The sequence below is a fragment of the Cebus imitator genome, unplaced genomic scaffold, assembly GCF_001604975.1.
Source record: "Cebus imitator isolate Cc_AM_T3 unplaced genomic scaffold, Cebus_imitator-1.0 Scaffold42, whole genome shotgun sequence".
NCBI classification, from domain to species: domain Eukaryota; kingdom Metazoa; phylum Chordata; class Mammalia; order Primates; family Cebidae; genus Cebus; species Cebus imitator.
The window spans coordinates 5,622,851-5,638,704 of NW_016107357.1; the positions used below are offsets into that span (position 1 = coordinate 5,622,851).

At 35.6% G+C, this 15,854-nt stretch overlaps 1 protein-coding gene across 3 annotated transcripts in view; it reads right to left on the reverse strand.

Moving 5' to 3' along the window:
* Window positions 1-1,785: 1,785 nt before the first annotated feature.
* The window catches only part of TAF1A (TATA-box binding protein associated factor, RNA polymerase I subunit A), a 30,196-nt gene continuing 16,127 nt past the window's right edge, over window positions 1,786-15,854 (reverse strand). For 2 of the 3 annotated variants that reach the window (XM_017526360.2, XM_037737711.1), the window contains exons 6-11: window positions 14,411-14,541; window positions 13,395-13,553; window positions 7,779-7,845; window positions 6,888-7,011; window positions 5,088-5,242; window positions 1,786-2,245 (exon numbers count right to left, since the gene is read on the reverse strand). In XM_017526360.2, the coding sequence (XP_017381849.1) occupies window positions 2,133-2,245; window positions 5,088-5,242; window positions 6,888-7,011; window positions 7,779-7,845; window positions 13,395-13,553; window positions 14,411-14,541 (749 nt within the window). In that variant the 3' untranslated portion in view covers window positions 1,786-2,132. Of the gene's footprint in view, window positions 2,246-4,673; window positions 4,699-5,087; window positions 5,243-6,887; window positions 7,012-7,778; window positions 7,846-13,394; window positions 13,554-14,410; window positions 14,542-15,854 lie in introns of those variants that run through there. The other variant, XM_037737712.1, reaches the window with a different exon arrangement.

Sequence of the window (15,854 nt, forward strand, 5' to 3'; positions counted from 1 at the left end):
ACATCAAGCTTGCTCAAAAGCTGCATTCAAGCAGAATCTCATCAAGGTTTGGGTGTAAGAGTACATCTGGTTATGGATTACAGAAGCATAACCACTAATCCCATCAGATATTATCTCATGTGTAGGAAAAGGCAAGGACTGGGTTCATTTAACTTTTAAGGAATGTAGTGACTCAGGCAAGAGGCGTCGGGGTGCCCTGTGCTCTATGCTGTTTTGTTTTTAAGGCATCTTTCCAGAGAAGTGCATGTCATCACAGGGTCAGGGGCTTTGTGAAATGATGCTGGCAAGCAGAAATGAGCAGGCCTGGCTTCTGCTGTTTTGTCTCACTCTACCTAGCTCAGTGCTCTGCACGTAGTCAACACCGACTGCACTGGGAGGTCATACAGCTACTACGTGAGAGTGTGATCTTTGGAACCACACTGATTGTGTTAGGATCCTGGTGCCAACACCTACACACTGTGACCTTGGCAAGTTACTTCATCTCCAGTGACCTCATTATTGGTAAAATAGGAATAATTCATAGAATTGTGGTGGTTATATGATGAAAGGTAAAACCCAAAGTGCTTGATAAATTTTAGCTATTACTATTATTCATAGAAGCAGCTTAAACATCAATGGATCTAAAAAAAGTTTCACGGGTGAATTGCACTACTCTTACTGAACAATTAGATAAGAACATTTGATGCAAAAATTTTAAGAGACAGTTTTGTATGGGAACCAAGAATCGTATCTACTCATTTCTTTTATCCTCACCTCCATTTTCTTAGAGATCAAGAGAAATCATAATCCTATTTTATAGCTTTTGCCTAAAAGTTTCAGGAAGTAGATCTTGGGCTATGCTTTGAGATTTTTTCCACATCATCTGGGAATTTCATTCCTGGAGTATTGATCTTATACAGAACTCCTACACAACCCAATCATGGACTCCCAAGAGTAAAGCTAGCCCTATTTATGTGGTAGCTTTTACTTGGTTTATTTTGGTTCCATGGAACACCTACTCATTTTACATGTACTTTATAAGTACTTCTTTATGGATAGGCCTTTCTAAGTAATATTGAAATATAAACTATTGACAAAGCATAATTTGTCCCCTAATCTTCTTGCAGATGGTTTAAAATCAGTAGGAATATAAACCAATGGGAAACATATGTGTCTTGTCATCTAAATATGAGACTTGCTCTGAAGTTAGTGAGCCTTCATGGAACTCAATTACTAGTTATCTCAGCAGTAAATGTATAAGAGCCAAAACATTTCTGAAGAAGCACTGTTCTACCAATTATCCCATCATGTTACAAAGCTCAGCTCATGTTCCAGGAAAGTTGCTGTTGGCTTCTGGCCAGGCTTTCCCTGTGGGTTTACTGTATGACTCAGGGACAGTTGCCTCCACTGTTTCCACTGGCGAGTTTCCTCCACTGTCCAGCTACATGCTGCTGCATCCTATTTCCAAGAGAAAAAGGAGAGGGGACACGTGAGTTCTAAGCATGTCTTAGACTGCTGTGTCAGGCACCAAAAAAGCCAAGAGCCTTTAAAGTTAGGCCAGTGCCAGCTGAAAAGAGCCGGACTTCTACACTGCTGTGACCCAAACTAGTCCTCTAGAGTCAAAGGTCTCTCTCTAGCAGGAGGATATTTTGCCCCAATTTGTCATGTCTTTATACTGAAAGAGAAAAAGTCTTTTTCTAAATCCTTCTCTCTTTTCAAAATTCCTCAGCAGAACTCATCACCAATATATTTCTTCATGGTGGTATGCCTAAAATTGATTAATTAGGATAAAAAGAAGAATGTCAATTCATTTCACAGTACCACAAGTTGTATTTTATTACACAACAGCCAGAGGAAAATTATTTGCAAACAATAACTGCTGTAGAGCTATATTCTCTAGATAAATATTTTTTCATTTAAAGAATTATTCCTTAACAAATGTAACATTTAACATTACAAAAAAGAAAACAGACATATTTACAAAGAACAAAGGCAGTAATATTGTTTCCCTAGCTATAAATAAAAAAATTAAAATATATAAAAATAAGTTTTTTAGACTCATATAAGCTTCTTAATACACTACATAAATATATTCAATAACTACTGAGCTGCTTACTGTGTAGCTACTACTGTGAAGTAACTAAAATCCAGCATCAGAGTCTTGGATTTACAATACTGTATTTCTTCACAGATCTCTTCATCCGCTTAATTTTCTTCCCTAAGATTTGGTGATCTTGCTTTAAAATATACCGAAAATATCTACAACCTAAAAAAGTAAAGCAAAATAAAAAGTTTTAATACTCATCATTTTTTCTCAAGCATATTTCTACATTTTTAAAATTGTGCTTTAACTTTGGCACACTAATGATTATGAAAATAAATTTGTAGTATCTATACCAGTATGGCCTAAGCATATTCTCAGCTGTGTCCAGTGAAATATATTTCCTCCTATATACAAAAGTGTTTCTAATCTATCATAATTAAAGCACAGACTTTAATTTGTTTTCTACCCTTCCTCCTACACCCTAGCGATGGTGACAGGCATATTACATACAGTCACGTATTAAATGAGCCTTCTCTAGAAGTGCATTTGTATAGATTTCTTCTCAATGTTAGCTTATAAATCAGCCAAAGTTACATTTATAACAGTAAGAAAGTTCTCTGTAGAAAATCTTGGTGTGAAGGATTAGAATAAACAAATCATAGGTTAGAAATGGTCAGACATTATCTATTCATTCTAGCCATGTAGCAAGCAGCAAAGTAGAGACCATGTATCTGACAGAGGTGCCTCATGCTCATTAGAAGTTCCACCTGCTCTTCATAGTCTTACAACACAAAGGACTGTCAAGTATTTGTCAAATACTTCAGACAAATGAATCATATTTCTGTAAGAAAAAGTAAACTGGATATTGAGTTCTTTTTAGAGTTGGTAAATGGACAAGACCATAAATCATGTATGAAAAATTAATTTCACTACAGTTTCAGCCTGTATGCAATATCTTCTCTGAGAAAATGCAAGGATATGTACCTATAGTAACCATTTTTACCATTCCAGAAACTAATTAGCATGCCAGAATTGCAAATATTTTGTTTTATTGTTTTTCCTGAGATGGGGTCTCACTGTGTGGCACACTCTGGTCTCAAAACTCCTGGGCTCAAGCAATCCTCCCACCTCAGCTTCCCAAGCAGCTAGGATTACAGGAGCACTGCATGCCACTGCACCCAGCTCGGAATTGGTAATGTTTTACTGACTGAGAAGCAGTGGTGTCTGTAGTATTACTAAAATAATTTGTGTTTCTAAACATATCATATTTACCTTAGTAAAAAACAAAATACTTTGCACACAGAATTTTGCCTCTACCTACACAGAAAGCTGGGAATAACTTGGTTCCCACTCCAACAGAGAAAAAGCTTAATAAACCTCAAATATTAACTCTTGAGTCCACTGGAGAGCTGGAATTGCAGGACAACCAAGTAGTTTCAATCCCAACAAGAGAAGGCCCCCTCCAAGGAGAAATGAGCCTAGCTTGCTTTTAGCAGGGCATAGGAAGAAAGATAGCCACCTTACCCCAAAGCACAAAGCAAAGGCAGACCACAACTAGAATTTGAATACTATAAAGTAAGGTTGGTAACCAGGGCAAGAAGAAAACCCAGCTTAACCAATGAATAGACTGACTCAACCCCACACTAACAGCTTGAGAGGAGATGTGGCTCTTGCAGGAGTAACTGATACCTGATATTTGTAGAGTACTTTAGAAATTATGAAGCACTTTGATGCAATGTTCACATGATACTTACAACAATAAGATGGGTATTACAGTGCCCCTTCACAGAAAAAGCTCCTAAAAGCTAATTGCTTGGCCTAAGATACATAGCAAGTGAGTGAGAGAACTGCAAAATTAACCCAGATCTTCCTACTCTGCTCAAAGAGACCTCTAAATAATTGTGCTAGATGCCTCTCTACTCATAAAGTAGTAGAAAATGACAATCCAAATCACCTTTCTGTTCCTTGTCATCAGTGTATTACAGAATTTTTCTTTTTTTTTTTTTTTTTTTAGAGATGGGGTCTTTCTATGTTGCCCAGGCTGGAGTGCAGTGGCTATTCATAGGCACAATCCCACTACTGATCAGCACAGGAGTTCTGACCTGCTCTGTTTCTGGCCTGGGCTGGTTCACCCCTCCTTGGGCAATCTGGTGGTCCCCTGCTCCTGGGAGGTCACCATATTGATGCCAAATTTAGGGCAGACATCCGATCGGCATGGCGCACTACAGCCCAGAACTCTTGGGCTCAAGCGATCCTCCCACCTCAGCCTCCCGAGTAGCTGGGACTACAGGCACGTGCCACTGCACCTGGCTTATTTTCTTCTTAATCAAATTTTATTACATTCACTGAGACTACTAATTCCAAAATAATAGAAACCATATTCAAAAGTGAATTGGAGAATCTCTTCAGCACACCTTAAACTCCATAGCAATGGACTGCTTACTAGTGGTCACTGAAGATTGACTTTCTTCATTTCTGGACATACTTTGTGGCAGTTTCATTTCAGTACTGGCCCCTTTTCATATTTCAGTGGTACAAAGCAGGTAAGAGTTTTACCACCCAAAATACTCCTTTTCTTTGAAGAAAAAATCAATATCCCTTTTCTTTCAAGAGGATTTTTTTTCATATGCTAGTAGGAGGTATTTTTTTCTCTTAAGTGGAGGAAATGTTTCACGCTTTCAGGAACAGATAAGTAAATATTAGTGTAATATGGAGCTATCAAAGAACAATGAGGTCAATAAATAATATTTTCATACATTTAATAAAGTAAAAAATCTCAGTAAACTTTCTATAAAACCAAGGCTAAATGGTCAATTATTGTGAAAAGTCTGTATCACATATCTTAATGCCCCCTAGCAACACTCAAGTCAGAAGGTGAAAACCAATCACAATCAATAATATGAAATCACTGAATTGGAGTCATTCTTTCATCAAGCAGTTATTTCTTAAGTGCCTAGTATTTTTAGGTACTATACTAGGTAAGCTCTAAATGAAGGCCATACTTCGTAATTTCAAATTCAGCCAAAAAACTGTGTCTAGATAAAAAGAAAACAAAAACATGTACCTTTTCCTAACAGTAATCCAGCCACAAAGGCTTTCTCGCAGGCCAAAGCTGTGTCTTCCTTCCAATCACTTTTTGCCCAAAAGTAGCTGAAATGAAAGCTTGGCCACCAGCTTTTCCTGGAGTTCCACTCTTCTTGAACCCACACAAGGTGGTTTCTGGAAAAGAAAAATGTGAAAAGAGAAGGTCAATGATGGGAACAAATCTACATTATCAGAATTTAGACTTAATTAGAGTCTATGGAAAGCTGACAAGGAAGATGTTTCCAATCTAAATTCTGAATATGGCAAAGGCATAACACATGATTGGCAACAGCAGGAAAGCAAATCTTTTTGTTCTCTTCCACCTCCATATCCCATTTTCCATTTCACTAAACAGACACTTTAGCACAGTAGTTACAGAACAGACTCGAAGCCAGAATCCTGGATTCAAAAATCAGCTCTTCCATTTATTATATATGTGATCCTGGGCAAGTTGTTGAACCTCTCTGAGCTTCAGTGTCCTTGAGGACATTAGTGGTACCGATCTCATAGGACTGTTACTAAGATTAAACTATTCCAGTAGTAGGGTATGGCAGGTCTCATATAAAGCTCTTTGCATAGTGTCTGGTGCACAGTAAATATTCAATCGATTTTATCTATTACTATTACTTAAGTAAAACCTAACTTAAAATTATATGCTGCCATGAATTGTTATCCAAATCAAGATACCATTATTATAAAAATATACAAACACATAGGTTTAACTGTTAAATGCAGGCAATGCTATGTGTCTGTGAATAATTCTTCCACTATATATATTTAAGGTATACAACATGTTTTATATACATATAGTTAACTGTTGTGTGTGGTAGGAGCACCTGAACTCTACTCTTAGTAAATTTCCTATATACAATACAATATTATTAACCACAGTCTGTGATATACATTAGATCTCTGTAATTTAATTGAACAAGTACTTACTTAGCACCCATGTGCCCCCTATGGTAGAACATCTAGAAGTTCAAAGAAATGAACCTCTTTGCTTTTAAGGACCTTATAATCTAGCAGGAGTTTATTCAGTGCTTGAGATCTAGAAAGTGGTTTACAGGGAGTGCATCAACATATGACAGCAAAACCATTTTATAAACAGCACTGTTCCATCAGGACAAGTTAGCTCTGAAGCCTGAAACAAGTTCCAACTGATAATGAATTGCCTAACAACTAAAATGGATATAATAAATATATGAAACAATTTTGTGATATCCCTTCTTATCACACACTAAGTAAAAATAACAAGAAACTCGTTTTCACTCAAAATGTGACGCTAATAAGATTAAGATCAGAGATACACTTTCAGATACCCAAGTCACAATGGATTTAATGAGTATTTATTGAATAAATAGGGTATGATGATTTTGTGAGGTCCTAAAAATAGCCACTGAAAATGATCAAACACAGGTAGGAGGAAAGCTGCTTCTCATGTGATCTTCCAAGTTAATGATGCACAAATCACAGAGTCTTTAGCAAAGAGTGATCCCTGCTAGTCTTTATTTCCAATGGGAAAACACATATGTATTCTTTAGCAAACAGTATGGCTAAGTATAGTATTTATTTCGATAGCATAAAAAAAATTGATAGAATTTTTGTATGCTTTCCTTATGACTCTGTATTTCTTTGCTTCAGAAGAAAATGTATGCAGAAAACAGCTGGACACAGTTCGAGAAATTCAAAAACATAAGCAAAGATGTTTAAAAATTGATAGATATTAGCTAAAATATTGGGAAATATTATTTATGATGATCTAGTACTTCATGTTTCTTACCCCATTAAGATCTTCTTCAGATATTTTGCCAAGTATTTCCAAGCAGTTATATTCTTAGTGCATCCGGCAAAATCTAAGACTCCAAATAATACCTCCAAACCCAGTTTATGGTGTTCTTCCTTTTCTGTAATGGTTGTAACAGTTCAAGTTTACATAAGGTATTAAAGTGTACCAAGCTAAAATATACATGTATATATTTTATCAATTGTATATATACTTTACATACATATGGTTGATAAAATACTGAATCATAAGCCTTCTAACAGTTTTTAAAAATTCAGTATGCTCTTACTCCTGTGATGAATCTAAAAAACTCAGTAATTTCAACCATGTTAATGAGGTCATGGTGATGAGTCTGATCCCAATACGAGTTACACTCCTCTACTGAGAACATTTAAAGCCCTGTTTGGGCATTTTATACATGTTCTCTTACATTCAGAGAGGAACCTAGGCAATCCTAGGACCAGTTTGGGCTGAACCAGTTGATTTCCTTCTATGAAGAAGTATACTCTTTTCTATGGTGTGCTGAAATCTAGTAGGGATTAAAATGGAGTGAATTCTATAAATTGAAGCCATTTCTCTTTTGCAAATGCTGCCTTCGTCGTGTAACAGGAGTAGGCAAACTTTTTCTATAAAGGGACAGACAGTAAATATTTTAAGCTTTGCAAGACATACATTCTCTATCATAACTACACAGCTCTGTCACTACAGTGCCAAAGCAGCCACAGACAATACATAAACAAATGGACTCCAACAGAATTTGGAGTCCATTTATAAATTTATAAATTTATAAAATCAGGCAAGGGGTGGATTTGGCCAATGGGCCATAGTTTGCTGGTCCCTGGTCTATAGCTTGTCTACACAAGGTATAAAACAAACTTTACTTATTACCTGATTTTCTAAGTAATGTATGGAATTCCAACATCAATTTATGAGATGGCACAATCTGATACAAAATCTGAAAGAGAGAACAGTCTTGTAATTTCTACATACTTGTAAAAGCATTTCTCAAATTTCAGCTACTTTCAAAATAAAGTTCTTACTGTCTAATAGACTCTAAGTTTATTAAGTATTTTTAAAATACCTTGCTTTTTATTCTAGTTTCAATCTAAGTATAGAAAAGCATTTTCTGTAAAAATGTTTTTTTGTTGTTTTTTTTTTTGAGACGGAGTTTCACTCATGTTACCCAGGCTGGAGTGCAATGGCGCGATCTCGGCTCACCGCAACCTCCGCCTCCTGGGTTCAGGCAATTCTCCTGCCTCAGCCTCCTGAGTAGCTGGGATTACAGGCACGCACCACCATGCCCAGCTAATTTTATGTATTTTTAGTAGAGACGGGGTTTCACCATGTTGACCAGGATGGTCTCGATCTCTTGACCTCGTGATCCACCCGCCTCGGCCTCCCAAAGTGCAGGGATTACAGGCTTGAGCCACTGCGCCCGGCTGTTTTTTTTTTTTTTTTAAGTTCCTGCTAACAAGATAGTCAGGAGAACTGAGGGAAATAGACAGGGACTTACTATTTGCCCCGTATACACATGTATACTGTTTACCATGCTTAAGAACTTAAAATAATTTCTTTCAGAAGCCAGGACTGAAGAAAAATATAAAGAAAAAATCAATTATCACACAGAAAATATACTTATTTACTGAACAGAAAAATCACAGGACATTTATATAAAGCAAAAACACTAAAAAGGCTGGAAGGTAATTTCACAGATTGTGCTCAGGAACACAGTTTACTAAGGGTATGTGAGTAAATATTTCAACAACCTTTTACGCAATAAAAAATTTAAATGTTTTTCTTTTTAAAAATAGGAAGGATTATTTTTATGAATATTCAAAAACAGAATTTAAAGTAAAACTGTATTCTTCATTTTAACACATTTAATATTAGAAATAAATTCATTCTGTCTGCTTACTGAAGTACTCTGATCTTACATTGAAATAATTTCCAACAAAATTAAAAGTAAATTTTGTTAATTTCTCTTAATCATTTTTAAGAATATCAAGCAAGATCAATACACCAATATCAGAACTATTACTGAAACTGGGTTCCTATGAAAGTCACATATGTCTCATGATTTTATAGAATTCTGCATATGGCTCAATTCACTTAGTTTTTATTGAAATATAACATGTCATAGGAATATATACAAATCATGACACCCAATCAGTTAAACACTTAGGTGACCAGCACCCAGATCAAATAATAGCACATCTCCAGAACACTAGAAATCTTCCATTAGTTTTGAAAAATTCTTAGCCATCAGCTCTTCAAATATTAGGGTTTTTAAAAAATGTGTTTGCTTCTGTTCTATTCAGAGGTCCACCATCTAGGACTCCAATGACAAGTATGCCAGATCTTTTCAGCAACTTACTTGTATGCTCGTTTCTGCACCTTTCATCCTTTTTGTTCTCCATGGTTTAGCCTGATATTTTCTATGCAGTTCATTAATCTTCTATTTTGCTATGTTCAATCTGCTATTAACCCCATGTATTGAGATCTTAATTCCAAATACTATATTTTTTAAATGGAAAAACAGAATTTCTCTAAATCCATCTTGTCTTGAATGAGGTAAGTATTCAACATATTTTCTGTAGCATTTAAAAAAATCTTTTCAAAAACACCATTAGTGATTGACAACCTGAGTGAAAGCACAGTCTTGCTTTTATTGTAACAATTCTTAATATTTTGTAACATAAATGAGTCAAAAGTTATCTTAAGAGAGTAAAATAAAAATAACAACTTCAAAAGTATTATTTAGTCCAGCCTGGGCAACATAGCAAAACCCCATCTCTTCAAAAAATACAAAAAATTAGCTGGGCATGGTGGTGTGTGCTGCAGTGAGCTGTGATCATGCCACTGCTCTCCAGCCTGGGCAACAGAGTGGGACCCTGTTTCAAACAATAACAACAAAGGATTGTTTAGTAAAACAAAGTCTGTTGAAAAATTCATAAAACACAGTTTCCACATTTGAAGGTTTGATAATGCCAATTTTGATCATGAAAGTATAGATTGATGATAATCAGACTTTTAAAAGAAAACAGAGGTAACTTTTCTCTGTCATTTCTTTAAGTTGAAAAAGATCTTTGTCTTTCACCTCTAAAATATCATGATTAAAAACTGAACACAAAATATACAAAGAACTCCTATAACTTAGTAACAAAAAACAAAAACCAAACAACCCAATTCAAAAAGGGGCAAAGGACTTGAACAGACATTTGCCAAAGAAGATATACAAATGGCCAATAAGCACATGAAAGGATGCACATCACTAGACATTAAGGAAACGCAAACCAAAACCACAATGAAACAGAGATACCACTTCACACCTACTAGGATAGCGGTCCCCAACCTTTTTGGCACCAGGGACTGGTTTCATAGAAGACAATTTTTCCATGGACCAGGGCTCTGAGGATGGAGGATGGTTTCGGGATTACATTATTTACACACTTTACATTTATTGTGCACTTTATATTATTATGTCATAATACATAATTAAGTAATTATACAACTCACCATAATCAGTGAGAGCCCGGTTTTCCTGCAACTAGATGAACCCATCTGGGGGTAATAGGAGACAGTGATGGATCTTCAGGCATTAAATTCTCATAAGGAGCACAACCTAGATCCCTCACATGTGCAGTTCACAATATGGTTCCTGCTCCTATGAGAATCTAATGCCACCACTGATCTGACAGGAGGCAGAGCTCAGGAGTAATGCTCACTTGTCTGCTGCTCACCTGTTGCTATGTGGCCTGGTTCCTAACAGGCCACAAACCAATATTGGTCCATGACCCAGGGTTTTGGGACCCCCTGCACTAGGATATCAATGATCAAAAAAAGGTGACGGAGAATAGAAGGATGTGGAACTGCTGATGGGAATGTAAAATAGTGTAGCTGCTGTAGAAAACAGTTTGACAGTTCCTCAAAAAGTTAAAGAATTACCATATAATGCAGCAATTTCACTCCTAGGTATACAAACAAAAGAAGTGAAAGTAAGGACTCAAAGTACACTAATCTTTAGAGCAGCATTATTTATAATAGCCAAACAACAGACATAACCCAAATGTCTACCAAAAAATGAATGGATACGCAAAATGTCATAGGTACATAAAATGGAATATGATTCAGCTTTAAATAAAGATGGGCATTTTGATATATGCTACAACATGGATGAACCTTGAAAACATTATGCTAAGTGAAATTAGCAAGACACAAAGGGACAAATTTTCTATGATTCCACTTACATGAGGTACCTAGAATAATCAAATTCACAAAAATGGAAATTAGCATAGAGGTTGTCAGGGGCTGGGAGGAGCGGGTAATGAGGTGTTACTGTTTAATGAATAATTTCTACTTGGAATAATGAAAACATTCTGGAAATAGACAGTGATGGTGGTTGCAGAAAATTTCGAATGAATGTACTTAATGCCACTAAATTATGTGATTTAAAAATGATCAAAATGGTAACATTTATTTTTCTACATATTTTCCTACAATTTAAAAATTTAAGCAATATTATATACAAGCCCATGAAACAGGGACAAATTTAACAAAATAAATATACTAAAAACTAAAAGTTCAGAGAGAAATGAAAAACCTACATAAATGGAGAGAAATACCATGTTTACACTTTAGAAACCTCAATACTGTTAAGATGTCAATTCTCTCAAACTGGTCTATAGATTCAAACTCTCAGCAAGACCTTTTGTAGCAACAGGTAAGTCAATTATAAAGTATACATGGAAAGTTAAAGAACCTAGAAAAGCCAAAAACAATTATGAAAAAGAACAAATTTGTATAACTTTCATGGTATGATTCCAAGACTTGCTACGAAGCTACAGTAATCATATTAAGGACATATGAGATATTACTACACAACCACTAGAACGGCAACAACTCAAACTCAAAAGACCAACAATACCAAGTATTGGCAAGAATGTGGAGAAACTGAATTTTCATATATCGACGTGGAAATATACATCACTAGAACAAGAGGGACTTCATACATAGCCTACTGGTTTTCAACAAAGTTCCAAATGTACTAAATGGAGAAAGGAGAGTCTTCAATATAGTGCTGAACAACCATATGGGAAAAAATAAACCCTGGCCTTTGCGTCACATTACCCACAAAAAAAAAAGCTAAAAATCTACCATAGGCCTAAACATAAAACTATATAACACATCTAGAATAAAAAAATAGACGAGACTCTTCATTAACTTGAGATAGGCAAAGATTTCTTAGACAAAAAGCATTGACCATAAGAGAAAAAAATGTATAAACTGAACATAAAATTGGAAGTTTCTGCTCTTTGACAGATACTACTAAGGAAACTAAAAGGCAAGGCACGGTCAGAGAGAAAATATTCATAATTCATATTCTTCAAAAAGGACTTATATCCAGATCATATAAGAATTTCCAAATCAATAAGATAATTGATCTCCCCAAAAATAGACTAAGTAGTTGGACGCTTGACAAAATAAGATATAGGAATGGCCAATAGACATATTAAAAGATCCTCAACATCATAGGGAAATACAATTTAATGCCACATGAGAAACCACTATGTACACCCACAAGAGGTTATAATTCAAAAGACCTCCAATACCAACTGTTGGCACAGATGTGGACAAACTGAATTTTCATGTATTGATGTGTGACTGCCAATGGTACAGTCACTTCAGAAAACAACTGGGCAGTTTCTTAAGAAGTTAAGCATATACTTTCCTTACTACTCTTAGGCAGCAATTCCTCTCTCAGGTAGCTACCCAAGAAATATCAAAATATATGCGTATACAAAGTCTTGTACATGAATGTTCTTATCATAAGAGCCAAAAATTAAAAACCACCCAAATGTCCATCAAGAAGTGAAAGTATAAAAATGAAATACTACTCAGCAGTAATAAGGAACAAATTACTAATATACACAATAACATGGGTGAATCTCTACATTACGCTGAGCAAGAAAAGCCAGATTAAAATGAATACATAAGATTCCATTTATATGAAATTCCAGAAGAGGTAAAAATCTAGCGACAAAAAGCATATCGATGATTGTGTGGGGCCAGGGGGTGTGTGGACAGACTGGCTGCAAAGGGAAATGAAAGGCATTCCAAGGGTGACAGAAATGTTCCGTATCTTGATTACCACGGTGGTTCATGAATATAATGCATCCAAGAATATACTTAAGTGTTTATTGTCTGAAAATTAAATTTCAATAAAGTTGATTTTCAAAAAATATCAATGCAGAGCATTCCAACCAGGGTTGCACAAGATTTCTGACATCCTGATCCTCTCTCCTTGGTCTCACCTGGGCAGCAGGGGATAGCGTGGATGATACTTATGTGGAGATGGCAGCTGGAGCCAACTTTCTCGTTTATCTCAGTGTGCTGTACATTACTGTAATTTTCTGTGGATGCTATAGAAGTTAGAAAGCAATAGCCTAAGAATGTTTTAATGTGGATTCCCAACGCTGTTCAAACATTGAGATAAAAATTCTATACCTTAAGCACACTTATCAATTTTGATCTTGGTGCCTTCTGTCTCTTGAGAAAGTTGTATAAGTAGATATGGGCATTTGGATTTGATGGAAACTTTTCATCATATGCATAATTGGTGAGTACCTCTTGGGCTCCATCTCGATCCCCATAGAATTCCAGCATCTATATAAAATAAATCATAATATATTAGCTGAATTCTGTAAGACAGCTCTATGAAAGATAATACACAGCGTAAGTTTACTGATGAATATTTTTTAAAAAGCACAAAACTGACAGGGCTCCCATTTTCTGCTCTGTATTTTGTTACTATTAATAAAAAATGCAACAACTCAACATAAATACTCTTCCTATAAAAAATAAGAGTCCTCAAAGCAGGGAATACTAATGCTTGAAAATGTGATACAACTAACCTCAGTGCCCTACATAACTGCAGCCACAAAGGAGTACACAGGAATTATAGTTCATTTCATTCTGTTCCCATCCTTAAACAGGAATTTCCAGATTATGATTTTGGAGATTATCTTCTGACAACACAATCATCACGTTAGCACTCATTAATTTTCACAAAGCAAATTATTTTGAAGATTTATTCCTAGTGCCTAGCACCAAGGCCCTCAGTCCTTTTACAATGACTCTGTGATGACAGGACATTCTTATGAACCTCCAAAAAGCCATCATTCTTCATCTCATATATTGTGACCCACTTTCAGATTTTTGTCCTCTGTCCTTCTATATCCCACCAAATCATAAAATACCTTATCGCATTTATTTTAAGCTCAACAATAAGAAGATTGAATTAACACTTACAACTATATTGCTATGTATTTTATAAATATTTGGCCACGATGGGTTATAGAGTGGTGAAAATAAATTCAGAACAAAAAAGACACCATATTTTTGTTTTCTTCAAAATAATTTTTTCCATTAGTTTCTTTCTGATCAATAAAGATTAGGTATGCAGTCTCTGTATAGGCTTTTGACAAAATAAAACCAATAAATTTTATGAAAATTCTACTTACTTCTACGTAACTTTTCACAAAAGGGTCCCAAACTCCAGGAATTTTAATCAATGCAGAAATATTTACAGACGTCTTCCAGCTGTGGTTGAACACATCTTGGGCTACTGCGCTGTACGCATAATCATCCTTATCTGCCCAAAAATAAAAGATCTTTTAACACTGATTAAGTATTGAGGACTTCTATTAAACTAGGAATACAAAAAACTACCCACGAGAAAAACTCAGTTCCTGACAGCTACAATGGTAAATTCCAAAAAATATTTAAAGGAAAATACTAATTCTTCACAAATTCTCCAAAAAAAAGGACAGAAAAGAATACTTCCCAACTTATTCTAAGCCAATATTACCATGATACCAAAACCAAACAAAGACAACACAATAAAACTACAGATCAGTCTCTCTTATGAATACAGTTGCAAAAGTCTTTAACAAAATACTAGCAAACTGAGTCCAACAACATATAAAAAGCATTAAATATCATGCCCAAGTGGGATCCATTCTAGGAATGCAAGGTTGGCTTAACATCTGAAAATCAGCTAATGCAAATAATAAAATAGTGATCTATTGATGTAAACCATACCAAAAGAATACAGGACCAAAACCGCATGATCATCACAATAGATGCAGAAAAAGCGTATAAAAAAAAATACAAGAACCCTTCATGATAAAAACACTCAACGATTTAGGAATAGAAGGAACTTCCTCAATCTGATAAAAGGCATCTATGAAAAACCCATAGCTAACATGGAACTAAATGACAAAAGATTGCATGCTTTCCCCCTAAAATCAGAACAAGACAAAGATGTCCTTTTTCACTACTTTTGTTCATTATATTGGCGGTTCCAGCCAGGACAATTAAGCAAGAACATAACAAAAAGACATCCAAGATTGGAAAGAAAGAAGAAAAACTATCTTCATTTGTAGATGACATGGTCTTGTACACAGAAAATTCCTAAGAATCCACTAAAAATTTACTGAACCAATAAATGAGTTCACAAAGGTTGCAGAGTACAAGATCAATAAGCAATAATCAACAGTATGTCTATATACTTGCAATGAACAATCAGGAAATAAAATTAGGAAAACAATACCATTTGCAAAAGCATCGAAAATAACAAAATGGGTATAAATTTTACAAAAGAGACGTAAAATTTTACTCTGACAAGTGATACCATTAAAAAAATTTTAAAGACCTAAATGAATGAAAAGACACCCTATACTCAGTTTAAAGACTATTATCGGGCCGGGCGCGGTGGCTCAAGCCTGTAATCCCAGCACTTTGGGAGGCCGAGGCGGGTGGATCACGAGGTCAAGAGATCGAGGCCATCCTGGTCAACATGGTGAAACCCCGTCTCTACTAAAACTACAAAAAATTAGCTGGGCATGGTGGCGCGTGCCTGTAATCCCAGCTACTCAGGAGGCTGAGGCAGGAGAATTGCCTGAA